This window comes from Strongylocentrotus purpuratus, unplaced genomic scaffold (genome assembly GCF_000002235.5).
Source record: "Strongylocentrotus purpuratus isolate Spur 01 unplaced genomic scaffold, Spur_5.0 spur5_contig_852, whole genome shotgun sequence".
In the NCBI taxonomy this organism is placed as follows: Eukaryota; Metazoa; Echinodermata; class Echinoidea; order Camarodonta; family Strongylocentrotidae; genus Strongylocentrotus; species Strongylocentrotus purpuratus.
In genome coordinates this window covers 1,150,180-1,177,247 of record NW_022145560.1, presented here as the reverse complement: position 1 = coordinate 1,177,247, position 27,068 = coordinate 1,150,180, and the positions used below count along the sequence as shown (strand labels likewise).

At 43.0% G+C, this 27,068-nt stretch overlaps 3 protein-coding genes across 3 annotated transcripts; 1 reads left to right on the top strand and 2 right to left on the bottom strand.

The window, feature by feature from the left end:
* The first annotated feature begins 2,331 nt into the window (after positions 1–2,331).
* Positions 2,332–3,204, top strand: LOC115928133. The gene has a single exon (XM_030994911.1). It carries the CDS (start codon positions 2,332–2,334, stop codon positions 3,202–3,204), a length of 873 nt encoding a protein of 290 aa, XP_030850771.1.
* Positions 3,205–13,159: 9,955 nt separating this feature from the next.
* Positions 13,160–18,625, bottom strand: LOC100889491. Its single transcript, XM_030994890.1, has one exon. The coding sequence runs from the start codon at positions 18,623–18,625 to the stop codon at positions 13,160–13,162; it is 5,466 nt and encodes a 1,821-aa protein (XP_030850750.1).
* Positions 18,626–21,230: 2,605 nt separating this feature from the next.
* Positions 21,231–26,696, bottom strand: LOC100889563. The gene has a single exon (XM_003727210.2). The coding sequence runs from the start codon at positions 26,694–26,696 to the stop codon at positions 21,231–21,233; it is 5,466 nt and encodes a 1,821-aa protein (XP_003727258.2).
* Between the last annotated feature and the right edge of the window lie 372 nt (positions 26,697–27,068).

The window sequence follows — 27,068 nt, the reverse complement described above, 5'->3', positions numbered from 1 at the left end:
GAAACCCGCATTTTTGGAAAGCGTTTCGGCTAGGACTACCGCGGCTGATGTGCCTCTGGAGGGAGAGCCTACCGTCTCCTCCCCTCTGCGCACAGCACTTCGCGCAACCTCTGCGCCTGCTCCTGCACCTGCTCCTACGCCTGCTCCTGCTCTGGTGAAATCGCAACCTGCTGCGCGTGTCACACGTTCAGGCCGCCACGTCCACTGGCCGCAAAGGTACGTTCAGGTTCACTACATTGAACGTGTCGCATAAATAGTGGTTATTTTCATGTATATTAATGTATTTTGTACATATGTTTCCTTTATATTTTTAATTGTGTATTTTCGCCCCTCGGAGCTTACGCAAGCTCGGGTCTAGTAGGGGGGTTAATGTAGCGACAAATGTTACAGTGCATTCATTTATAATTCACTGGTATACATATTGTGTTTTTAATCCAAAATGGCCGCTTTAGAAGTCATTGAGAGTTCGAGGATTTGGTATTACGCCATGTCCTCAGAACTGGTTTTAACTCGATTTATTATATAACGATGTTTATTCATTAGTATTTTGATCACATGACCAATTAACATACTGTAGATGTACGCGTATTTATTCATAAGTATTTAGATCACGTGCCTTATTAACATACATGTGCGCTTGTTTTGAACCAATCGCGCTGTAGTTGATTGGCGCTCTTCTGATTTTCCTGTGCGGGAATCAGTGAGCTGTTTTAATATTGGTATACACACATGCTGCTATTGTGTCGATTATTGTACCTAGAAAATTGTATCCAACGAGGATTGAACTGCTACGTCCCCGGACATTCCCGGTGGACGTGCTCACCTATTTACATCTTGTACGTTTTGCAAGATATATTTTGACTCTCTCGATGTTCAACATTGACGACACTTTAATTCACCAGCAGTGAGAATAGAACATTTAATACGATCTAACGTTTTTCTCACCTGCATTATTGTTTGACAACCTTTTATCATCGACTTCATATATATTGTCTCGACATTTGATTCTTCGACCTGCATCGCAAGTCACTGAAGTTGATCTATTGACATTGACTGCATCATCATTGTATTCATCTGTTAACTGATTCATCATCGTTGTCTTCATCACCGTTGTCTTCATCATCGCTGTCTTCACCAGCGTCGTCTTCATCGTCGACTTCATCATTGCTGTCTTCACCAGCGTCGTCTTCATCATTGTTGTCATCATCGTTGTCTTCAACATCGTCTTCATCATCGTGGTATTCACCTAGCGTCGATCATCGTCTGCATATCCTACGCGATCGACAACCAGCTCGTCGACCACTGTTTTCGACTAGCTAGTTTCTACATCTATCTAGAACTTGAAGAAGATCTACTCTGAATTTCAACTCCAATGACTCACGTAACGTTAATTATATTGTGATTGATGCTTTGCATTGTTTATCATTGTGATGCCTTATTTTGACTGACTGAGTGCCTGTTGTTGAGTGCGTACGCTTACTAACACATATTTTACATGTTTATAATTGCACTAGTTCTAGGCCTATCCCTGGTCTACTGATCTAGATCTGCTATAGTCTAGATCCACCGATATATTGTTGTATTCTCGTGTTGTGCATTCCGTACACATACACAAGTAGAGATTTGTTTAGTGGTTTCTTGAACCACAATATTTCGTGCCTATGTAAGTAAATCTAAACGCTGTCTAGCTTAGATTTGAGTAGTATTTTCTTGACTGTTATTATTCATGCAGTGTGAATGATATTTAACTGACTTGTTTTACTAGTACTGTCTTAAGTTGTACTGAACAGGACTCCTGATATTTTGAGGCTTGTATTAAGCGGTAATCATTAATACCATATAGTGCCTAAGTTGAGTCTCCTTTACACTAATGTGCTGTTGGAAGTTATCTATGTTTGATTATTAATAGTAACTACCAAGGGCCTAGTGATAGTTTAATTGTCTGTCACTGTTGAGATAGACAGAAGAGGTTTCTGATAATTCTGTAATCATTGTTTCTTATGTGAAATTATAGAATATAGAACCAGTTTTTAACCATAAGCAATTTGTCTGGATGTGATCATTTATTAAGTGTTTTATTGTCTAGAGGGATACGGCTTTTTAGTAGTTTAATTAAAAAAGGAATTATGTGGGATTACTAGTTAACACGCAACATAGTCCATACCTCATGTAGTTTTCTAAATTGGTGACCCCGACGTGATCCCCCTGAGATAAGAAACATTTAGTTAGATTACCTTTGCTTATTAATATTTTTTTTTTACCATTAGGTAATCACATTTCTTACTGATACACTGAATTTAGATTTGTGAACAGTGGACGTGGCGCGTCGTCATGCCCGCACCAAATACTGCCGAGGAGGGCCCTCCGCCGGAGCATGAGCAGGCGGGAGCCACGGCCGGGGCTAGCGCACAGGCCACCCAAGGCGTCGGCGCAGTCAGCATTAAGCTCCCCCCTTTTTGGAGGGGAGACCCGGAGGTATGGTTTGCCCAAGCCTCTGCTCAGTTTGAGACTAGAGGCATAACCAGCGAGCAGACCAAATACGCCTATATTATAGCGACATTGCCGTCGGATGTTGCGCTCGAGATCCGCGACATATTGATTAGTCCACCCCCGATCAAGCCTTATACTGAGCTGCGTGCCCTGCTCATATCGCGAATGACCTCCTCTGAACAGCGCCGAGTTCAGATGTTATTGAATGAAGAGGAATTAGGCGACCGAAAACCTAGTCAACTTCTGAGGCGCATGCAGCAGCTGCTAGGCATGCAGCAGCTAGAGAAGGGGATTTTGCGGGAATTGTTTCTGCAGCGCCTGCCACAGAATGTCCGCCTCATTCTGGCATCATCAAGCGACGCGCTTCCGCTTTCTGAGTTGGCCAATTTAGCCGATAAAATTCTAGAAGCGTCAATTCCCGTCACTGGAATTTCAGCACCCAGCGCCACAGTCGCAGCTGTATCTAACTCTAACCCCGATCTTCAACACCAAGTCCTTGAGCTCACGAAAATGGTGAAGGAGCTGACTGCCACTGTCGGTCGCATGCGGAGCCGAAGCCGAAGCCGCAGCATGAGCAGTAACCGTAAGCGCGACTCATCCGGTAGTAAATCAGCGAGCACTTCAGAATTGTGCTGGTATCATGAGAAGTGGGGTGAGAAGGCTCACCAGTGCCGCCCACCATGCACATATAGCAAGCCGGCGGAAAACAACTAGGCCAGGAGGTGGGCGCGACAAGCCTCACTGGCCCTCTTCGTGACGGTCGCTTGTTCTATGTCACAGATAGAGATTCTGGGACACGATTTTTGGTCGATACGGGTGCCGCGGTAAGCGTAATTCCTGCCAACACCGCTGATAAGAGGCACCTTATGCCACTCGTTTTGCAGGCTGCAAACAAGACGCGCATATGCACATATGGGCAGCGTGAGCTCACAGTGTGTATTGGGCTGCGGCGTTCGTTTAAGTGGTCATTCATATTGGCCGATGTTTCGCAGCCTATCCTCGGCGCAGATTTTTTGAGGCATTACGGCTTACTGGTGGATTTGCGCACAAACCGACTTTGGGATGCCACCACTAGTCTGTCCGTACATGGCATCGCCTCCGACTTACCGTCGCTGAATCTCACAATAGTGCAAGTAGACTCCGATTCTGTCTACAAACGCTTACTTGCCGAGTTCACGGAAGTAACTCGGCCCATGTTTAAGAACTGTCCGTTGAAACATGACGTCACACATAGAATACTCACAACCGGCCCACCAGTTTCGGCACGACCTCGACGCTTAGCGCCGGACAAACACAAGATCGCTAAAGACGAGTTTGGCCGGTTACTCGATTTGGGCATTGTCGAGCCCTCAGACAGTTCATGGGCGTCGCCGCTCCACATGGTGCCAAAGAAGTCAGGCGGTTGGCGACCATGTGGCGATTACCGCGCTCTTAATCGCGTGACCGTCCCGGATCGCTATCCCATTCCGCACCTTCACGACTTTGCCGCACAGTTGCGAGACAAGTGCGTATTTTCCAAAGTTGACTTAGTGCGCGCATATCATCAGATCCCCGTACACCCTGATGATGTAAAGAAGACCGCGCTGACAACCCCCTTTGGGTTATTCCATTTCCGACGCATGCCATTCGGACTACGCAACGCGGCGCAAACCTTTCAAAGGTTTATTGATAGGGTCGTCCGTGACCTGCCATTTGTATTCGTGTATCTTGATGATATTCTTGTTGCCAGCGAGAATCCCGAACAGCACGAGACTCATTTGCGCCAGCTGTTCACAAGCCTCCGTGATTATGGAGTAGTAGTGCATCCTGACAAATGCCAGTTTGGAGTCGAAGCACTAGACTTTCTAGGGCACCATGTGACTGCCCAGGGCGTCTCCCCGATGGATGACAAGGTCGCGGTAATTCGCAAATTTCCGCGCCCTACCTCGCTACGCCAGCTGCGCCGGTTCTTAGGCATGGTTAATTTTTACCGCCGATTTATGCCTAAGTGCGCATCCTCGCTGGCCGCCTTGACTGATTTGCTGCGCAAGCAACCTAAGCGCTCTCGAAAGGCGTTAGATTGGTCCCCTGTGTGCGACTCTGCTTTCGCGGCTGTCAAAGAGGACCTCGCGAACGTCACGATGCTTACATACCCGTCTGTTGAGCTACCTACAAGCCTCGCGGTAGACGCTTCCGATCTCGCCGTAGGTGGTGTGTTACAGCAACTCCATGAAGGAGAGTGGCGACCGCTTGCGTTCTTTTCTCGCCGCCTCAAGCCTCCCGAGACTAGGTATAGTACCTTTGGTCGAGAGCTGCTAGCCATTTACCTCGGAATACGCCATTTCCGATACTTCTTAGAGGGGCGTGATTTTTTTGTTTTTACAGACCACAAGCCTCTTACCTTCGCACTCAAGACATCGCCCGATCGACATTCCCCTAGGGAAGCGCGGCAACTCGATTACGTGTCACAGTTTACCTCCGACATACGCCATATTCGAGGCGTTGATAATCAGGTAGCTGATGCACTTTCTCGCACCGAGATTGACTCAGTGCAATTACCGAACTCGATTAACCTGCGTGTAGTCGCGACCGACCAAGTCGATGACGTTGAGCTCGCTGCTCTGCGCTCAGACACGTCAACCTCGCTCAAATTTGAGAAGGTCCTCCTTCCGGAAGGGGACGCGCACATTTGGTGCGACATGTCCACAGGGCATCCGCGGCCGTATGTATCGGTAGCGCACCGTCGATCGTTGTTTGACAATCTGCACAATCTCGCGCATCCGGGCATTAAAGCTTCGCAAAAGCTTATAGCGGCCCGTTTTGTGTGGCGGGGTATGAACAAGGACATTTGTGCATGGGCGCGTATTTGCATCCCATGTCAGCGCGCAAAAATCCAACGTCATACACACTCACCGCTTGGCACTTTTGCCAACCCCGATGCCCGTTTTGCACACGTTCATATTGATCTTGTTGGGCCACTACCGCCCTCGAAAGGGCACATTTATCTGCTGACTTGTATCGACAGGTTCACCCGTTGGCCCGAAGCGATCCCGATAGCGGATGCCACTGCCGAGACAGTAGCCATAGCTCTAGTGGAGAACTGGGTAGCTCGCTTTGGTGCTCCAGCCACGATTACGCATGATCGAGGTCGTCAGTTTCAATCTGCGCTTTTCACTGCATTAGCTAATTTGCTAGGTTGTCGGACCATAGCCACCACGGCCTACCACCCGCAGGCCAACGGTATGGTGGAACGGTTCCATCGGCAACTTAAAGCCTCTCTCAAATCTCAACCCGAGCCGAACCGTTGGCAAGAATACCTTCCTTTGGTCATGTTGGGTATCCGCGCAGCTATTAAGGAAGACATCGGAGCTTCCGCTGCCGAACTAGTCTACGGGACGGCGTTGCGTCTTCCAGGCCAGCTGATAGTGCCTACGCGACACGATACTGTTGACCCCGCGGACTACGTCCAACGCTTGAAGGACCATATGTCTGTTTTAGCGCCTACAGCGACACGTAGGTCACCACAGACCAGTTTTGTACATAGGTCTCTCGATACTTGTACGCATATTTTCTTGCGTATCGATGCTGTCCGTAAGCCATTACAGCCTCCGTATTTGGGTCCGTTCAAGGTTCTCAAACGAAACCCGAAGTTTTTCGTTATTGAGCAAAAGGGCAAGCATGTTTCTGTAAGCATTGATCGACTGAAACCCGCATTTTTGGAAAGCGTTTCGGCTAGGACTACCGCGGCTGATGTGCCTCTGGAGGGAGAGCCTACCGTCTCCTCCCCTCTGCGCACAGCACTTCGCGCAACCTCTGCGCCTGCTCCTGCACCTGCTCCTACGCCTGCTCCTGCTCTGGTGAAATCGCAACCTGCTGCGCGTGTCACACGTTCAGGCCGCCACGTCCACTGGCCGCAAAGGTACGTTCAGGTTCACTACATTGAACGTGTCGCATAAATAGTGGTTATTTTCATGTATATTAATGTATTTTGTACATATGTTTCCTTTATATTTTTAATTGTGTATTTTCGCCCCTCGGAGCTTACGCAAGCTCGGGTCTAGTAGGGGGGTTAATGTAGCGACAAATGTTACAGTGCATTCATTTATAATTCACTGGTATACATATTGTGTTTTTAATCCAAAATGGCCGCTTTAGAAGTCATTGAGAGTTCGAGGATTTGGTATTACGCCATGTCCTCAGAACTGGTTTTAACTCGATTTATTATATAACGATGTTTATTCATTAGTATTTTGATCACATGACCAATTAACATACTGTAGATGTACGCGTATTTATTCATAAGTATTTAGATCACGTGCCTTATTAACATACATGTGCGCTTGTTTTGAACCAATCGCGCTGTAGTTGATTGGCGCTCTTCTGATTTTCCTGTGCGGGAATCAGTGAGCTGTTTTAATATTGGTATACACACATGCTGCTATTGTGTCGATTATTGTACCTAGAAAATTGTATCCAACGAGGATTGAACTGCTACGTCCCCGGACATTCCCGGTGGACGTGCTCACCTATTTACATCTTGTACGTTTTGCAAGATATATTTTGACTCTCTCGATGTTCAACATTGACGACACTTTAATTCACCAGCAGTGAGAATAGAACATTTAATACGATCTAACGTTTTTCTCACCTGCATTATTGTTTGACAACCTTTTATCATCGACTTCATATATATTGTCTCGACATTTGATTCTTCGACCTGCATCGCAAGTCACTGAAGTTGATCTATTGACATTGACTGCATCATCATTGTATTCATCTGTTAACTGATTCATCATCGTTGTCTTCATCACCGTTGTCTTCATCATCGCTGTCTTCACCAGCGTCGTCTTCATCGTCGACTTCATCATTGCTGTCTTCACCAGCGTCGTCTTCATCATTGTTGTCATCATCGTTGTCTTCAACATCGTCTTCATCATCGTGGTATTCACCTAGCGTCGATCATCGTCTGCATATCCTACGCGATCGACAACCAGCTCGTCGACCACTGTTTTCGACTAGCTAGTTTCTACATCTATCTAGAACTTGAAGAAGATCTACTCTGAATTTCAACTCCAATGACTCACGTAACGTTAATTATATTGTGATTGATGCTTTGCATTGTTTATCATTGTGATGCCTTATTTTGACTGACTGAGTGCCTGTTGTTGAGTGCGTACGCTTACTAACACATATTTTACATGTTTATAATTGCACTAGTTCTAGGCCTATCCCTGGTCTACTGATCTAGATCTGCTATAGTCTAGATCCACCGATATATTGTTGTATTCTCGTGTTGTGCATTCCGTACACATACACAAGTAGAGATTTGTTTAGTGGTTTCTTGAACCACAATATTTCGTGCCTATGTAAGTAAATCTAAACGCTGTCTAGCTTAGATTTGAGTAGTATTTTCTTGACTGTTATTATTCATGCAGTGTGAATGATATTTAACTGACTTGTTTTACTAGTACTGTCTTAAGTTGTACTGAACAGGACTCCTGATATTTTGAGGCTTGTATTAAGCGGTAATCATTAATACCATATAGTGCCTAAGTTGAGTCTCCTTTACATTAATGTGCTGTTGGAAGTTATCTATGTTTGATTATTAATAGTAACTACCAAGGGCCTAGTGATAGTTTAATTGTCTGTCACTGTTGAGATAGACAGAAGAGGTTTCTGATAATTCTGTAATCATTGTTTCTTATGTGAAATTATAGAATATAGAACCAGTTTTTAACCATAAGCAATTTGTCTGGATGTGATCATTTATTAAGTGTTTTATTGTCTAGAGGGATACGGCTTTTTAGTAGTTTAATTAAAAAAGGAATTATGTGGGATTACTAGTTAACACGCAACATAGTCCATACCTCATGTAGTTTTCTAAATATGTATTTTGTTGACTACAGGGCCCCGCTCACAAGCTTAGCTTCTACAGGGGTCCTAAAACCATCAAGTTATTATATGTTGATCAATGTACTATTACCAGTCTCTTTTTCACGTAAAATATTATATCATGCTTTGTGTGGTTTTGAATAAATGAACTTGAACTTGAACTATTGCCTTATGAACTTCCTATACTTTACGCTCCGAGACTGAGGGTCGTTTGTGCACAAAGACCCTTAAAATGTTTTTCTACTCTCAGCCTTCACTGATCCATGAATTAACTAGTCATTTCTTGTCTCAGGTAATCACAATTATACTGGATAAACTCATAACACTTTCTAAACTATTCATGTATTTTACAATAGTCATCTGCATCACTTTGATCCAATATTTCCTCTTCCAGCGAGATTACTGAGCTTCAAACGACACATCTTTAACAACTTACATTCTAAACTCCTTACACTATGCACATGACTAGCAAGTAGTCCTTGTCTGCACTAATTATTGTACAGCACCACTAGTGAACTTACAAACAATTATGATTTCCTCTTACTGGAATCTCATCTATAGGCCTATGCATCGATTTCATATTCTATCTATTTAACAGATAATAGTTTACTAAATGTAAAAATCTAATGTTACATACAAAGTAATCTTAGAGTGAAAGAGAAGGGGGTAAACAATGCAAAGAGAGGGAGAGAGAGAAAGAGGGGGGGGGGTGATATATATAGGGAGAGAGAGAGTGAGAGAGAGAGAGAAAGAGAGAATGTAATTCACAATAACATTTAGCCTGAATTTTCATTTCTAACAAATATGATATAATGAGTTTCACACTGTGATTATGCAAGTCTTCAATTACAATATTACATCAACCAATCCCATACTACTACTGAACAGTGTGACAATTATAAGTATCTCAACAAGCGCATCAACCCTAAAGACCTTCATTGTCTTCTCATTTTGTAATCAGACCCTGACTCTACTCTAGTCTAAACAAACCGACAGGTGTGTCAAATCTGACATATACGAGAACCCAATATTATTATTATTATCATTATTTCCAAAAACATATTCTTTCATTCCCACCCAAAATACCACTTCCTTGCAAGGTTCAAAAGGGCAAACAGTTTCTACAGCACTTTCTAAGATCATCCCTGAATCAAGGGGATACCAGTAGCACAGAGCAAGTATACATGTATCTGTCTGAATTAATGCACAATCTCCCCGTGGTTCAATGTCCAGCCGTCATGTCTCATAGACGGTCCCTTGATGCTCTTTATCCTCAGTTTTCTTATTTATAACTGATTTTCCTTATAAAACTAAAGATAATTATGGCGTATATATTCAATATTGAATGAACGCCAATAAACAATTACCCAACAACAACAACTTGATGCTACTCACGCATCAGTAATATTGTGACGTGAGACCCTCCTCACCAAACTGGTAAATGCTGCCACCACATACTTTTATAGGGGTATGAACCCTCACAGACGATCTGATAATCAAACCGACTGTACGGGAATTCAAAGTGACGTAAGACAACGCATGAGCTCTGCGATTACAGAAAAAAAGGGGGGGGGGGTAGTAATTCACTAGGGGCGAGGGTAAACTGAACACTGCACTGCGCATGACACACAATCAATCATACACACATCTGTATGGAAGCAGGAGACCGTCAAAAACATGGATATACGTCGTGTCGTAATTCGAATTGCCACACTACCTAAATAATTACGTCGTGTAGCAATTCAAATTGCCACACTACCTAAATAATTACGTCGTGTCGTTATTCGAATTGCTACACGACGTAATTCCGAATTACTGCCCAACGATTTAACGTCATGACGTTAAATGAATTGATTGATTGATTGATTGATTTTATTCGTCAAGTATAGTACATTGAATGCATACATAAAGCAAATGGAACGAGAAGATACATTGACAGGATAACCCATGAAAGCCGGAAAAGGCTTATTTCCAACGGGGTCCTATAAAGTACGTGTACAGTACGGCATGAGAATAAAATATCACAACTAATAACTACTACGAATATTACGAATAAATAATATAACATAAACAACAACAAAAATTTCTAGAACTTATAGCAAACAATGATCTACGGTATATTATGCAAGATTAAACTTAAAAACATGCGCTACACATAATGAACTGTGATTTAAGATAACTGATATTACTGTTCTTGAAGGGATTCATGCTTTAGGTATTGTTTTTGTGACGTTAAATTCTGCTGAAGTGACCCCAACAGTAGGCTTAAAGAAAGGACGACGACATCCAAGTTGAGATACGTGCATAAAATGCAGTTCATCTGTAATATCAATAAAACAAACAAGCAATCATAAGCATGTGTACAAATTCACATGAATAAACAAACATCTATTGTATCGCACAACTAGCTTGCCATAAATGACCTTAATATGTATAACTGAGTAAAGAAAACTTCAAGAATAAACTATGTGAGTAAAGCTCACTTGTGCAAACACAAACTGTATAACTGCCTCATTTATCTTATTCTAATGAACTGTCTCAAATTCTACCTTTGTTTACAAATATAACCCTTACAAATCATACCTCTCTATCTTGTAGGTTAACGTCATACACAAATAAACCCTCGACCAGCCTTATTTCCTGCCTCTATCTTACACTCTTTACTTGGTTCCTGAACTAAATTCCTATTTGCTTCTACACCCTTGACATTCTTTATAACCAAGGAAAACAATTCATACTCTTTGTTTCATGTCAATTATCATCACTCATTACACACAAATCTAGATTATCCTCAACACAAACTGATATATGCACAAATTGTGCATTCACACACGTTATCCTACGTTTGTCTATATGTGGTGCTACATGCACAGACAACATTTTAACGTACTTTTCATCTTAAAATTACAGAAAACTAGATTTATATCTTGTGCCATTTTTGGCCTCATACAAACAATTAAAGATTGATTTATACAAATAACAGCTTTATAGTACTTACAACATTGGGCTTGTCTCGATTGTCGGGGATTACTGATGGAATCACTGTCCACAAAACATTTCAAATTTCGTGACTTTTAGGCTGGCGAACTACAAACGCCCTCTTACGACCAAATGAAATTATGGTTAATCTGAACCGACGTCATGACAGAAAACTTTCTAAATCTTACATCCCGGCCCCTTAAATGCGTAGCCACAGCAAAGCATTTATCCAAATAACTTCAACTTCCATTCAAATTGTCTAACTTTTCTGTTAATAAAACACAACTAAACATTCAGAATTTACACTCAACTCTGCATAGCACATTCCATTAATTTCATTTACACAATGTAGTACATTACAGTAAATGCCTTTAGGGTGAATTTATAGCCTATACACCACAAACACTTGTCGTCTAAAAATGTATACCGACAGGTCAATTAAAGTAACATTGGGCAAAACGATCAGTTGCCTTAATAGAGTACACATTAACTAAATCTCAACACAATTGTTGACACTCTGTAGCAAATAACAATAACAAGGATTGTTAAAGTCCTTGACATTCCTTACACACTTTGAGTTATCTAGTGAATTACCAAAGGAAAATACGAAATATATCAGCTCAAACATAATGATTCTACATGTACCTCTATGCACTAGAGCTGCTAACTACTCAGAACTGTGTATTTCAGTACTCGATTCTTGAAACTAAACCCCCTTTTTTGTGAGTTTTCAAGCAAAATTCAGTAGCCCACCACTAAGTACAACAGGGTTACACACAAAAAATGATTTTCAAATTCAGAAAATGGTGCTTCTGTGATTAAACTTTCTCATCATTCGCAATCTTGAGTAAATTGTCAATTTACTTCCGGTATACAAAACTTTAGTTCAACTATCCCCTTCATATCAAATATCCTCTTTTGGGTCTATGCATCAAATATCAACACAATTCGGTTCTTTAAAGTTTCAACTTGAACTAGACACTACATATTTGTATGCTCATGCATTGACCAAATAACATGTTATCATGACAAATGATTCTCATTTGTAGTGGTCAAATATTTAACTCCTGCTCTTAGGAAAAAACATGTAAGAAATTACGTATGAATACCGTTCGAACAAAAAAATCTTTCAGCAATAGCCTCAGTTCAATACTGAAATGAATACATGTATTCTGAAGTCCATTATAGTCTTTCTTCAAGTATTGACTAATAAACATAATATGACATAGTCTATAACAAGGCTGAAATGTTTATTACTCTTCAAGAGTAGAGTTCACTGTCCTCAAATATAACGTGCCCGATTTACCTCAAGGGCACAATGTTACCGCAAAAAGTCTTGTATAAAGTCTGAGGACTGTTTTTATCAATTTCTTGCGCTTAAACAAGTTTGTTGCTGTAAACGAGTTCTGTCTTGCGTCGACGTCAGTCTAACTTGAATATGATGATCAGGATCTTTCGCTTGTCACGGATCAGGATAATCGCGACATAAAAAATTCACAAGAGGCGGCGCTAGGCTCTCACCTCGCACGTTTAATTCATCGTGCATCAAATATAATTATCTCACATAAGAAACTAATGCTCCAATTTAGTCGTTCTTCGCTGTGGATCCATTTAAATTGAGATCGCTCTCCACGGTTCACCAATTTACGCTCTTTGCTTCTTCCAAAACTGAAACATGATGATCAGGATCTTACGCTCGTCATGGATCAGGAAAATTGCGACACAAAAATTCACAAGAGGCGGCGCTAGGCTCTCACCTCGCACGTTTAATTCACCGTGCATCAATATAATTATCTCACATAAGAAATGAATGCTCCAATTAGTCGCTGTGGTTCACCAATACGCTATCTGCTTCTTCCAAAAGACATAGTTTCTGCACAGGCCTGACTAGGATACCGGTGCTATGTTTCAGCTTCACCGATCGGACGAGCTTGTCCTTCCCAGGATAGGTTTCGATTACTCTTCCCGTCAACCACTTGTTCCTCGGCAGATTGTCGATAATCAGCACGATGTCACCTTCCTCCAGATTTCTCGTCTCTTTCAGCCACTTCTGCCGCTGTTGTAAGGAAGGTAGGTATTCCTTCACCCACCTGCGCCAAAATAAGTCTGCCAGGTATTGAATCTGCCGCCAGCGTCGACGTCCATACAGATCATGTTTCTGGAACACATCAGGTGGTAGAGCATTTTTTGACCTCAGGAGCAGCAGATGATTTGGTGTGAGAGGCTCTGCATCCCTTGCGTCATCAGATGTTATGGAGAGTGGACGCCCATTGATAATTGCCTCTACTAGACACATAAGAGTCGTTAAGCCCTCATCATTCAGAACCTGCTGCTTCATGACTGCATTCAAGACCTTTCTCGTAGTTCTGATTTGTCTTTCCCATGATCCACCCATATGGGATGCTCTCGGTGGATTGAATTTCCAATCAACTCCTTGTTGAAGGAGATTATCGTGGATCTTCTCCTGGTTCCATCGTTTCAATCCCTCCCTCAGTTCACGTTCAGCACCTATGAAATTTGTACCATTGTCGGATCTGATAATCTCTGGTTGTCCTCTGCGTGAAATAAATCTGTGAAGGGCATTCAGAAATGAATCCGTCTCCAATGAATGCAGTACCTCTATGTGTATTGCTCTTATAACCAGACAAGTGAATATACATCCATATCTCTTCACAGAGCTCCTTCCTTGTCTCACCATGTATGGGCCAAAGCAGTCAACTCCCACGTTACTGAATGGAGGTTTTTCTGGTACCACTCTATCTGCCGGCAAATCTGCCATCTTCTGTTCCACTGGTTTTGCACGTTGACGTTTACATGTGAAACACTTGTGTAGTACATGACGAACTGCTAACCTCCCTCTGATTATCCAAAATCGTTGTCTGAGTAGGGATAGCACATACTCCTTCCCTGAGTGACCACACATAATGTGGTAATGTCTCACCAAAAGCTGTACTACATGATGCTTGGAAGGCAAAATCACTGGGTGTTTTGTCTGCTCTTCTAGTGGTGCATTGTGTAGTCTTCCTCCAACACATATCAATCCTTCGTCTGTGAGTTTCACGCTCAATTTAGATAGTGGGCTGGATTTTGCTATTCGAGTGGGTGACCGTTGTGTAGTCTTATTTTGCTGTAAGACTCTGTACTCCTCAGCATAGGTCTGTTGCTGAACGTATCTGACAATTGCTTCTTCAGCTACAGTCATCTCATCAACTGTTACTGGCTGCTTCATATCCAGTAAATTCATATCTTTGCGTGCCTTTCTTCTCAAGCACTCCTTGACCTTCAGGATCCATGCAATACCTTTCTTCAGCCGGAACCAGGACGAGTAACTTTCAAGGAGTCTATCTGTCGCCTTGACTTCAGATTCGGCTGCAGCAAACACTCCAGTCTTGTCTTGCTTTACCTCTGGGTCATGCTCTAAGCTAGACTCATTCACTGTCAAGCTTTTAGGCCAATCGCATTCTTCTGACCACAAAAATTTTGGCCCTTCTTTCCATCGTCCAGTCAATTCCTCAGCTGTCAGTCCACGCGAGGCATCATCGGCTGGATTGACATCAGTGTTAACATGTCGCCACTGCCTTGGTTCAGATCCCTCATGAATGGTTGTAATTCTGTTTGCTACAAACGTATGGAAACGTTTATCCTCATTCTTCACATAATGAAGTACTATTGAACTGTCAGTCCAAAACACTGACTCTTGGAGCGGCAGATCCAGTTCCCGTTGTATCATACTGTCTATAGTGACAGAGAGTGTAGCCGCCATCAGTTCAAGCCGTGGGATTGTCATCCTCTTCAGGGGTGCAAGACGTGACCTTGCAAATAGTATGCTGCAGTGCACCTGACCCTCAACATCCTTCATCCGCAGGTAGGAAACGACTCCATAGGCTTTCTCTGAAGCATCTGCAAAGTGATGTAGCTTATACTCTGCTACCTTGCCAAAGTCATGTGGTTTGATGCATCTGTTGACCTGGAATTCAGTCATCTTGGGTAGTTCCTGTAACCATTCATTCCATCTCTCTATTTCCTTGCTTGGAATCTCCTCATCCCATGCAAGTTTAAGTCTGGTTAGTTCCTGCAAGATCATCTTAGCCTTTAGGATGAAAGGACTGGCGTAACCGAGAGGGTCGTAGATGGAAGATACAACACTCAAGATACCCCTCCTGGTTTGGGGTTTGTCCTTGGGTCTAAGTTTGTACAGCAAACAATCAGTTTCTACATCCCAGCTGATTCCAAGTGCTCTCTCGACTGGAAGAGCATCATGATTGAGATCCAGACCCCTCACATCTTTAGCTCTCTCTTCTTCTGGTATGGATTGCAGGACAAATGGGTTGTTACTGACCCATTTGGTTAATCTGAAGCCTCCTTCACTGAGCAAGACCATTAAGTCCGCAGCAAGTTTCACCGCTGTTTCTTCATTCTCAACTGACACCAGGCAGTCGTCCACATAGAAGTTCTTGAGAATGGCCTTAGATGCTTCCACTTTACCATTACCATCACCGTTTCTTGCTGTCTGACGAAGTGCATGGCTGCACACACTTGGGCTCCACGTACCTCCGAAGAGGTGGACGCACATCCGGTAGACCAGCGGTTCCTTGTTGAAGTCTCCGTCCTTCCACCACAAGAATCTCAACACGTCTCGATCTTCTGGAGGTACCCTCACTTGGTGGAACATTGCCTCTATATCTGACATGAGTGCTACTGGTTGCTGGCGGAATCTAAGCAAAACTCCCATCAAATTGTTGATAAGGTCCGGCCCCTGTAACACTGCATCATTCAAAGATACCCCTTGGTGCTTGGCCGCACAATCGAACACGATTCGCATCTTGTCTGGTTTTTGGGGATTCAAGACTGGATGGTGGGGCAAATACCAAACAGGGGTGTCCTTGGGTTGCCTAGTCTCCTCACTAACTTCCTCTGCATAGCCTTTCCTGAGGAGATCCTCTATGCCCTGTTTGTATTTCACATACATTGCTTGATCTCTTTGCAATCTCCTTGCCAACGATTTCAAACGCTGTTCTGCACTCCACTTGTTATCAGGCAAGTTAGGTGGTCTCCTTCTGAAGGGCACCGGTAGTTGGAAATGTGCACCTTCCCGCTGGATGTCCCTCTCCCATATTTCCATTACCTTCTTGTCATTGACTGACATTGCCTTGTCTTTCTTAAGCACATCTGTAGCTTCGATCTTCCAGAATTGGCTGACTTGTTCCTCCAGTCTATCATTACTGTCAATGAAGCTAGATGTAGCTTTGGGTACACCATCTGAACTGGAACCTACAGGTCCACTCACTGACCAACCCAATTTGGTCCTAACAGCATAAGGGCCATGCTGTCCTCGTCTCACCTCGATAGGTATCAAGGCTTCAGGTGAATCCTGCCCTATCAACAGTCCAACTTCATGTCGTTCAATGATCGGGAGGTTGATTCCTTCTAAGTGATGATATCCTGAAATGTCATCCACATTGGCAATGTGTGTGTCTCTGATATTAATGGCGTCTCTGGTATACACACAGGGTAGCTTCACACAGTCTGTATCTGGTCCCGTGTCTGCAATCAGACTAATCACTGAGGTCTCTATGGGGCTATTACGCTTCTCCAGTGTTGTCAGGCTTAAACTTTGCTTCCTTCCAGTAGCATTGAGTTCTCTGGCCAAAGTGGCTGTACAAAATGTACTGGTTGAACCAGAATCCAACAGTGCATATGTATTCACAAATACATTCTCTCCTTGAGCTCTAACCCTCACTGGAACAATGGGAAGCACACACCTTCCGGCCCCTGTGACACACTTCTTAACGAACCCATTCTGGACTTGATGGACTTCGTTGTTCTGGGTTTCAACTGGAGCCTGTGTCGTTGTCATCCTTCCTGCAGATGAAGATGCATCCTGTGCAAAATGGAGAAATTTTGTGTGTTTTCTCTGGCATCCTTGTACTGAGCATCTTCTATTCAATCTGCAAAACCTACTGGTGTGGCCAGATTGCAGGCAGTTGAAACACAGTCTGTTGTCCTGAGCAAACTGAAATCTCATCTCGGGTGCCATGGATTTAAAACTGTCGCACCCAAACAAGGAATGTTCTTGCCTACACTTCAGGCACTTCAGGTTGACTGCTACTTCTGTTACCTCTGTAGCGTACATGTAGTTACTTCTTGTACTCTTCTTGTTGAAAGCTGGGTTTGAAGTTTCAACTCTTTTTGTTGTTGCTGTCAGATCTCCAAAGACAGGATCATTGGCTTCCTCAGCAGCGTTGGAGACAAACCTTGCCATGTCCGAGATATCGGGAGAACGCTCCTGCTGTCTGATGTCTCTCACCAACTTTAACCATCTACCTTTAAGGTAATATGGAAGTCTCTCAGCCACCTTCAGCAACTCTCTCTGGCTACTAATTTCCTGCAGTAGATCCATTGCTCGAAGAGTTTCCATGCTGATCTTCAACTCATCTGCAAACTTCTGCAGCCCCTTCCGGTCATTCGCATGGCAGATTGGACCAGTGGTTATACGTTTGATCCAGGCTTCTCCTATCTTGTACTTGCTGCCAAAGCGTTCCACCAACAGCTCTCTGGCTCGTTGGTACCCATACAGTGGTTCCATGACCATACAGCACTGTATGATGCCCTTAACTTCTCCTTCACAGCAATGATATAACTTCATAAGTTTTGTCCCACTATCGAGTGAAGATCGACCAATTAAGTTGTCGAACGACATCATAAATTCATGGAAGTGCAAAGGACTCCCATCAAACTTCATCATCTCTACATTAGCCAGACTGATAGCTTCCAACCATCGTTGTTGCTGAACTTGGGTCTGCAGATAAAATTCTCGGTCGTCTCGTGGTTGATAAGCTTGACCTGAAATGGGAGATGAAGCCATTTGCTGAGCTGGAAAAGGAATAGTCTCTTGTAGGAGCGCAGGTTCCTTGACATCATGATTGCTGACATGATGATGATGTTCCGTAGCATGCTCTGCACTTTCATGCACCTGCTTGACATTCTGCTGACTGGAACTCCTATTCCCTATACTCGACACCTTACTGCCACTCCTGTGTTGCTCATACACGTCTTCTTCTGCCTCTGCTGCGCTGAGCTTGGCACGTAAGAGTAACTTAGCCTTCCTTTGCTTAAGGCGTATTTCTTCGAGTTCTATCTCTTGTTCTTCCTGGAGAACTGCTAATTCTGCTGCTATTGCAGCCCTCTTGGCCCTGGTCCTAAGTCCAGATGACGTGGTGGAACTCTTCCCAACCTGACTTGCAGAATCCTCTGGATTGACATCATCAACACCTACTTGACTCATGGTGACGAATGCTAAAGCTGTTATGAACTTTGTGTGACGTTAAATTCTGCTGAAGTGACCCCAACAGTAGGCTTAAAGAAAGGACGACGACATCCAAGTTGAGATACGTGCATAAAATGCAGTTCATCTGTAATATCAATAAAACAAACAAGCAATCATAAGCATGTGTACAAATTCACATGAATAAACAAACATCTATTGTATCGCACAACTAGCTTGCCATAAATGACCTTAATATGTATAACTGAGTAAAGAAAACTTCAAGAATAAACTATGTGAGTAAAGCTCACTTGTGCAAACACAAACTGTATAACTGCCTCATTTATCTTATTCTAATGAACTGTCTCAAATTCTACCTTTGTTTACAAATATAACCCTTACAAATCATACCTCTCTATCTTGTAGGTTAACGTCATACACAAATAAACCCTCGACCAGCCTTATTTCCTGCCTCTATCTTACACTCTTTACTTGGTTCCTGAACTAAATTCCTATTTGCTTCTACACCCTTGACATTCTTTATAACCAAGGAAAACAATTCATACTCTTTGTTTCATGTCAATTATCATCACTCATTACACACAAATCTAGATTATCCTCAACACAAACTGATATATGCACAAATTGTGCATTCACACACGTTATCCTACGTTTGTCTATATGTGGTGCTACATGCACAGACAACATTTTAACGTACTTTTCATCTTAAAATTACAGAAAACTAGATTTATATCTTGTGCCATTTTTGGCCTCATACAAACAATTAAAGATTGATTTATACAAATAACAGCTTTATAGTACTTACAACATTGGGCTTGTCTCGATTGTCGGGGATTACTGATGGAATCACTGTCCACAAAACATTTCAAATTTCGTGACTTTTAGGCTGGCGAACTACAAACGCCCTCTTACGACCAAATGAAATTATGGTTAATCTGAACCGACGTCATGACAGAAAACTTTCTAAATCTTACATCCCGGCCCCTTAAATGCGTAGCCACAGCAAAGCATTTATCCAAATAACTTCAACTTCCATTCAAATTGTCTAACTTTTCTGTTAATAAAACACAACTAAACATTCAGAATTTACACTCAACTCTGCATAGCACATTCCATTAATTTCATTTACACAATGTAGTACATTACAGTAAATGCCTTTAGGGTGAATTTATAGCCTATACACCACAAACACTTGTCGTCTAAAAATGTATACCGACAGGTCAATTAAAGTAACATTGGGCAAAACGATCAGTTGCCTTAATAGAGTACACATTAACTAAATCTCAACACAATTGTTGACACTCTGTAGCAAATAACAATAACAAGGATTGTTAAAGTCCTTGACATTCCTTACACACTTTGAGTTATCTAGTGAATTACCAAAGGAAAATACGAAATATATCAGCTCAAACATAATGATTCTACATGTACCTCTATGCACTAGAGCTGCTAACTACTCAGAACTGTGTATTTCAGTACTCGATTCTTGAAACTAAACCCCCTTTTTTGTGAGTTTTCAAGCAAAATTCAGTAGCCCACCACTAAGTACAACAGGGTTACACACAAAAAATGATTTTCAAATTCAGAAAATGGTGCTTCTGTGATTAAACTTTCTCATCATTCGCAATCTTGAGTAAATTGTCAATTTACTTCCGGTATACAAAACTTTAGTTCAACTATCCCCTTCATATCAAATATCCTCTTTTGGGTCTATGCATCAAATATCAACACAATTCGGTTCTTTAAAGTTTCAACTTGAACTAGACACTACATATTTGTATGCTCATGCATTGACCAAATAACATGTTATCATGACAAATGATTCTCATTTGTAGTGGTCAAATATTTAACTCCTGCTCTTAGGAAAAAACATGTAAGAAATTACGTATGAATATCGTTCGAACAAAAAAATCTTTCAGCAATAGCCTCAGTTCAATACTGAAATGAATACATGTATTCTGAAGTCCATTATAGTCTTTCTTCAAGTATTGACTAATAAACATAATATGACATAGTCTATAACAAGGCTGAAATGTTTATTACTCTTCAAGAGTAGAGTTCACTGTCCTCAAATATAACGTGCCCGATTTACCTCAAGGGCACAATGTTACCGCAAAAAGTCTTGTATAAAGTCTGAGGACTGTTTTTATCAATTTCTTGCGCTTAAACAAGTTTGTTGCTGTAAACGAGTTCTGTCTTGCGTCGACGTCAGTCTAACTTGAATATGATGATCAGGATCTTTCGCTTGTCACGGATCAGGATAATCGCGACATAAAAAATTCACAAGAGGCGGCGCTAGGCTCTCACCTCGCACGTTTAATTCATCGTGCATCAAATATAATTATCTCACATAAGAAACTAATGCTCCAATTTAGTCGTTCTTCGCTGTGGATCCATTTAAATTGAGATCGCTCTCCACGGTTCACCAATTTACGCTCTTTGCTTCTTCCAAAACTGAAACATGATGATCAGGATCTTACGCTCGTCATGGATCAGGAAAATTGCGACACAAAAATTCACAAGAGGCGGCGCTAGGCTCTCACCTCGCACGTTTAATTCACCGTGCATCAATATAATTATCTCACATAAGAAATGAATGCTCCAATTAGTCGCTGTGGTTCACCAATACGCTATCTGCTTCTTCCAAAAGACATAGTTTCTGCACAGGCCTGACTAGGATACCGGTGCTATGTTTCAGCTTCACCGATCGGACGAGCTTGTCCTTCCCAGGATAGGTTTCGATTACTCTTCCCGTCAACCACTTGTTCCTCGGCAGATTGTCGATAATCAGCACGATGTCACCTTCCTCCAGATTTCTCGTCTCTTTCAGCCACTTCTGCCGCTGTTGTAAGGAAGGTAGGTATTCCTTCACCCACCTGCGCCAAAATAAGTCTGCCAGGTATTGAATCTGCCGCCAGCGTCGACGTCCATACAGATCATGTTTCTGGAACACATCAGGTGGTAGAGCATTTTTTGACCTCAGGAGCAGCAGATGATTTGGTGTGAGAGGCTCTGCATCCCTTGCGTCATCAGATGTTATGGAGAGTGGACGCCCATTGATAATTGCCTCTACTAGACACATAAGAGTCGTTAAGCCCTCATCATTCAGAACCTGCTGCTTCATGACTGCATTCAAGACCTTTCTCGTAGTTCTGATTTGTCTTTCCCATGATCCACCCATATGGGATGCTCTCGGTGGATTGAATTTCCAATCAACTCCTTGTTGAAGGAGATTATCGTGGATCTTCTCCTGGTTCCATCGTTTCAATCCCTCCCTCAGTTCACGTTCAGCACCTATGAAATTTGTACCATTGTCGGATCTGATAATCTCTGGTTGTCCTCTGCGTGAAATAAATCTGTGAAGGGCATTCAGAAATGAATCCGTCTCCAATGAATGCAGTACCTCTATGTGTATTGCTCTTATAACCAGACAAGTGAATATACATCCATATCTCTTCACAGAGCTCCTTCCTTGTCTCACCATGTATGGGCCAAAGCAGTCAACTCCCACGTTACTGAATGGAGGTTTTTCTGGTACCACTCTATCTGCCGGCAAATCTGCCATCTTCTGTTCCACTGGTTTTGCACGTTGACGTTTACATGTGAAACACTTGTGTAGTACATGACGAACTGCTAACCTCCCTCTGATTATCCAAAATCGTTGTCTGAGTAGGGATAGCACATACTCCTTCCCTGAGTGACCACACATAATGTGGTAATGTCTCACCAAAAGCTGTACTACATGATGCTTGGAAGGCAAAATCACTGGGTGTTTTGTCTGCTCTTCTAGTGGTGCATTGTGTAGTCTTCCTCCAACACATATCAATCCTTCGTCTGTGAGTTTCACGCTCAATTTAGATAGTGGGCTGGATTTTGCTATTCGAGTGGGTGACCGTTGTGTAGTCTTATTTTGCTGTAAGACTCTGTACTCCTCAGCATAGGTCTGTTGCTGAACGTATCTGACAATTGCTTCTTCAGCTACAGTCATCTCATCAACTGTTACTGGCTGCTTCATATCCAGTAAATTCATATCTTTGCGTGCCTTTCTTCTCAAGCACTCCTTGACCTTCAGGATCCATGCAATACCTTTCTTCAGCCGGAACCAGGACGAGTAACTTTCAAGGAGTCTATCTGTCGCCTTGACTTCAGATTCGGCTGCAGCAAACACTCCAGTCTTGTCTTGCTTTACCTCTGGGTCATGCTCTAAGCTAGACTCATTCACTGTCAAGCTTTTAGGCCAATCGCATTCTTCTGACCACAAAAATTTTGGCCCTTCTTTCCATCGTCCAGTCAATTCCTCAGCTGTCAGTCCACGCGAGGCATCATCGGCTGGATTGACATCAGTGTTAACATGTCGCCACTGCCTTGGTTCAGATCCCTCATGAATGGTTGTAATTCTGTTTGCTACAAACGTATGGAAACGTTTATCCTCATTCTTCACATAATGAAGTACTATTGAACTGTCAGTCCAAAACACTGACTCTTGGAGCGGCAGATCCAGTTCCCGTTGTATCATACTGTCTATAGTGACAGAGAGTGTAGCCGCCATCAGTTCAAGCCGTGGGATTGTCATCCTCTTCAGGGGTGCAAGACGTGACCTTGCAAATAGTATGCTGCAGTGCACCTGACCCTCAACATCCTTCATCCGCAGGTAGGAAACGACTCCATAGGCTTTCTCTGAAGCATCTGCAAAGTGATGTAGCTTATACTCTGCTACCTTGCCAAAGTCATGTGGTTTGATGCATCTGTTGACCTGGAATTCAGTCATCTTGGGTAGTTCCTGTAACCATTCATTCCATCTCTCTATTTCCTTGCTTGGAATCTCCTCATCCCATGCAAGTTTAAGTCTGGTTAGTTCCTGCAAGATCATCTTAGCCTTTAGGATGAAAGGACTGGCGTAACCGAGAGGGTCGTAGATGGAAGATACAACACTCAAGATACCCCTCCTGGTTTGGGGTTTGTCCTTGGGTCTAAGTTTGTACAGCAAACAATCAGTTTCTACATCCCAGCTGATTCCAAGTGCTCTCTCGACTGGAAGAGCATCATGATTGAGATCCAGACCCCTCACATCTTTAGCTCTCTCTTCTTCTGGTATGGATTGCAGGACAAATGGGTTGTTACTGACCCATTTGGTTAATCTGAAGCCTCCTTCACTGAGCAAGACCATTAAGTCCGCAGCAAGTTTCACCGCTGTTTCTTCATTCTCAACTGACACCAGGCAGTCGTCCACATAGAAGTTCTTGAGAATGGCCTTAGATGCTTCCACTTTACCATTACCATCACCGTTTCTTGCTGTCTGACGAAGTGCATGGCTGCACACACTTGGGCTCCACGTACCTCCGAAGAGGTGGACGCACATCCGGTAGACCAGCGGTTCCTTGTTGAAGTCTCCGTCCTTCCACCACAAGAATCTCAACACGTCTCGATCTTCTGGAGGTACCCTCACTTGGTGGAACATTGCCTCTATATCTGACATGAGTGCTACTGGTTGCTGGCGGAATCTAAGCAAAACTCCCATCAAATTGTTGATAAGGTCCGGCCCCTGTAACACTGCATCATTCAAAGATACCCCTTGGTGCTTGGCCGCACAATCGAACACGATTCGCATCTTGTCTGGTTTTTGGGGATTCAAGACTGGATGGTGGGGCAAATACCAAACAGGGGTGTCCTTGGGTTGCCTAGTCTCCTCACTAACTTCCTCTGCATAGCCTTTCCTGAGGAGATCCTCTATGCCCTGTTTGTATTTCACATACATTGCTTGATCTCTTTGCAATCTCCTTGCCAACGATTTCAAACGCTGTTCTGCACTCCACTTGTTATCAGGCAAGTTAGGTGGTCTCCTTCTGAAGGGCACCGGTAGTTGGAAATGTGCACCTTCCCGCTGGATGTCCCTCTCCCATATTTCCATTACCTTCTTGTCATTGACTGACATTGCCTTGTCTTTCTTAAGCACATCTGTAGCTTCGATCTTCCAGAATTGGCTGACTTGTTCCTCCAGTCTATCATTACTGTCAATGAAGCTAGATGTAGCTTTGGGTACACCATCTGAACTGGAACCTACAGGTCCACTCACTGACCAACCCAATTTGGTCCTAACAGCATAAGGGCCATGCTGTCCTCGTCTCACCTCGATAGGTATCAAGGCTTCAGGTGAATCCTGCCCTATCAACAGTCCAACTTCATGTCGTTCAATGATCGGGAGGTTGATTCCTTCTAAGTGATGATATCCTGAAATGTCATCCACATTGGCAATGTGTGTGTCTCTGATATTAATGGCGTCTCTGGTATACACACAGGGTAGCTTCACACAGTCTGTATCTGGTCCCGTGTCTGCAATCAGACTAATCACTGAGGTCTCTATGGGGCTATTACGCTTCTCCAGTGTTGTCAGGCTTAAACTTTGCTTCCTTCCAGTAGCATTGAGTTCTCTGGCCAAAGTGGCTGTACAAAATGTACTGGTTGAACCAGAATCCAACAGTGCATATGTATTCACAAATACATTCTCTCCTTGAGCTCTAACCCTCACTGGAACAATGGGAAGCACACACCTTCCGGCCCCTGTGACACACTTCTTAACGAACCCATTCTGGACTTGATGGACTTCGTTGTTCTGGGTTTCAACTGGAGCCTGTGTCGTTGTCATCCTTCCTGCAGATGAAGATGCATCCTGTGCAAAATGGAGAAATTTTGTGTGTTTTCTCTGGCATCCTTGTACTGAGCATCTTCTATTCAATCTGCAAAACCTACTGGTGTGGCCAGATTGCAGGCAGTTGAAACACAGTCTGTTGTCCTGAGCAAACTGAAATCTCATCTCGGGTGCCATGGATTTAAAACTGTCGCACCCAAACAAGGAATGTTCTTGCCTACACTTCAGGCACTTCAGGTTGACTGCTACTTCTGTTACCTCTGTAGCGTACATGTAGTTACTTCTTGTACTCTTCTTGTTGAAAGCTGGGTTTGAAGTTTCAACTCTTTTTGTTGTTGCTGTCAGATCTCCAAAGACAGGATCATTGGCTTCCTCAGCAGCGTTGGAGACAAACCTTGCCATGTCCGAGATATCGGGAGAACGCTCCTGCTGTCTGATGTCTCTCACCAACTTTAACCATCTACCTTTAAGGTAATATGGAAGTCTCTCAGCCACCTTCAGCAACTCTCTCTGGCTACTAATTTCCTGCAGTAGATCCATTGCTCGAAGAGTTTCCATGCTGATCTTCAACTCATCTGCAAACTTCTGCAGCCCCTTCCGGTCATTCGCATGGCAGATTGGACCAGTGGTTATACGTTTGATCCAGGCTTCTCCTATCTTGTACTTGCTGCCAAAGCGTTCCACCAACAGCTCTCTGGCTCGTTGGTACCCATACAGTGGTTCCATGACCATACAGCACTGTATGATGCCCTTAACTTCTCCTTCACAGCAATGATATAACTTCATAAGTTTTGTCCCACTATCGAGTGAAGATCGACCAATTAAGTTGTCGAACGACATCATAAATTCATGGAAGTGCAAAGGACTCCCATCAAACTTCATCATCTCTACATTAGCCAGACTGATAGCTTCCAACCATCGTTGTTGCTGAACTTGGGTCTGCAGATAAAATTCTCGGTCGTCTCGTGGTTGATAAGCTTGACCTGAAATGGGAGATGAAGCCATTTGCTGAGCTGGAAAAGGAATAGTCTCTTGTAGGAGCGCAGGTTCCTTGACATCATGATTGCTGACATGATGATGATGTTCCGTAGCATGCTCTGCACTTTCATGCACCTGCTTGACATTCTGCTGACTGGAACTCCTATTCCCTATACTCGACACCTTACTGCCACTCCTGTGTTGCTCATACACGTCTTCTTCTGCCTCTGCTGCGCTGAGCTTGGCACGTAAGAGTAACTTAGCCTTCCTTTGCTTAAGGCGTATTTCTTCGAGTTCTATCTCTTGTTCTTCCTGGAGAACTGCTAATTCTGCTGCTATTGCAGCCCTCTTGGCCCTGGTCCTAAGTCCAGATGACGTGGTGGAACTCTTCCCAACCTGACTTGCAGAATCCTCTGGATTGACATCATCAACACCTACTTGACTCATGGTGACGAATGCTAAAGCTGTTATGAACTTTGTGTGACGTTAAATTCTGCTGAAGTGACCCCAACAGTAGGCTTAAAGAAAGGACGACGACATCCAAGTTGAGATACGTGCATAAAATGCAGTTCATCTGTAATATCAATAAAACAAACAAGCAATCATAAGCATGTGTACAAATTCACATGAATAAACAAACATCTATTGTATCGCACAACTAGCTTGCCATAAATGACCTTAATATGTATAACTGAGTAAAGAAAACTTCAAGAATAAACTATGTGAGTAAAGCTCACTTGTGCAAACACAAACTGTATAACTGCCTCATTTATCTTATTCTAATGAACTGTCTCAAATTCTACCTTTGTTTACAAATAT

Coding starts and splice junctions, on each gene's coding strand:
- LOC115928133 (XM_030994911.1), top strand. CDS start 2,332: ATGCCCGCACCAAATACTGCCGAGGAGGGCCCTCCGCCGGAGCATGAG.
- LOC100889491 (XM_030994890.1), bottom strand. CDS start 18,625: ATGAGTCAAGTAGGTGTTGATGATGTCAATCCAGAGGATTCTGCAAGT.
- LOC100889563 (XM_003727210.2), bottom strand. CDS start 26,696: ATGAGTCAAGTAGGTGTTGATGATGTCAATCCAGAGGATTCTGCAAGT.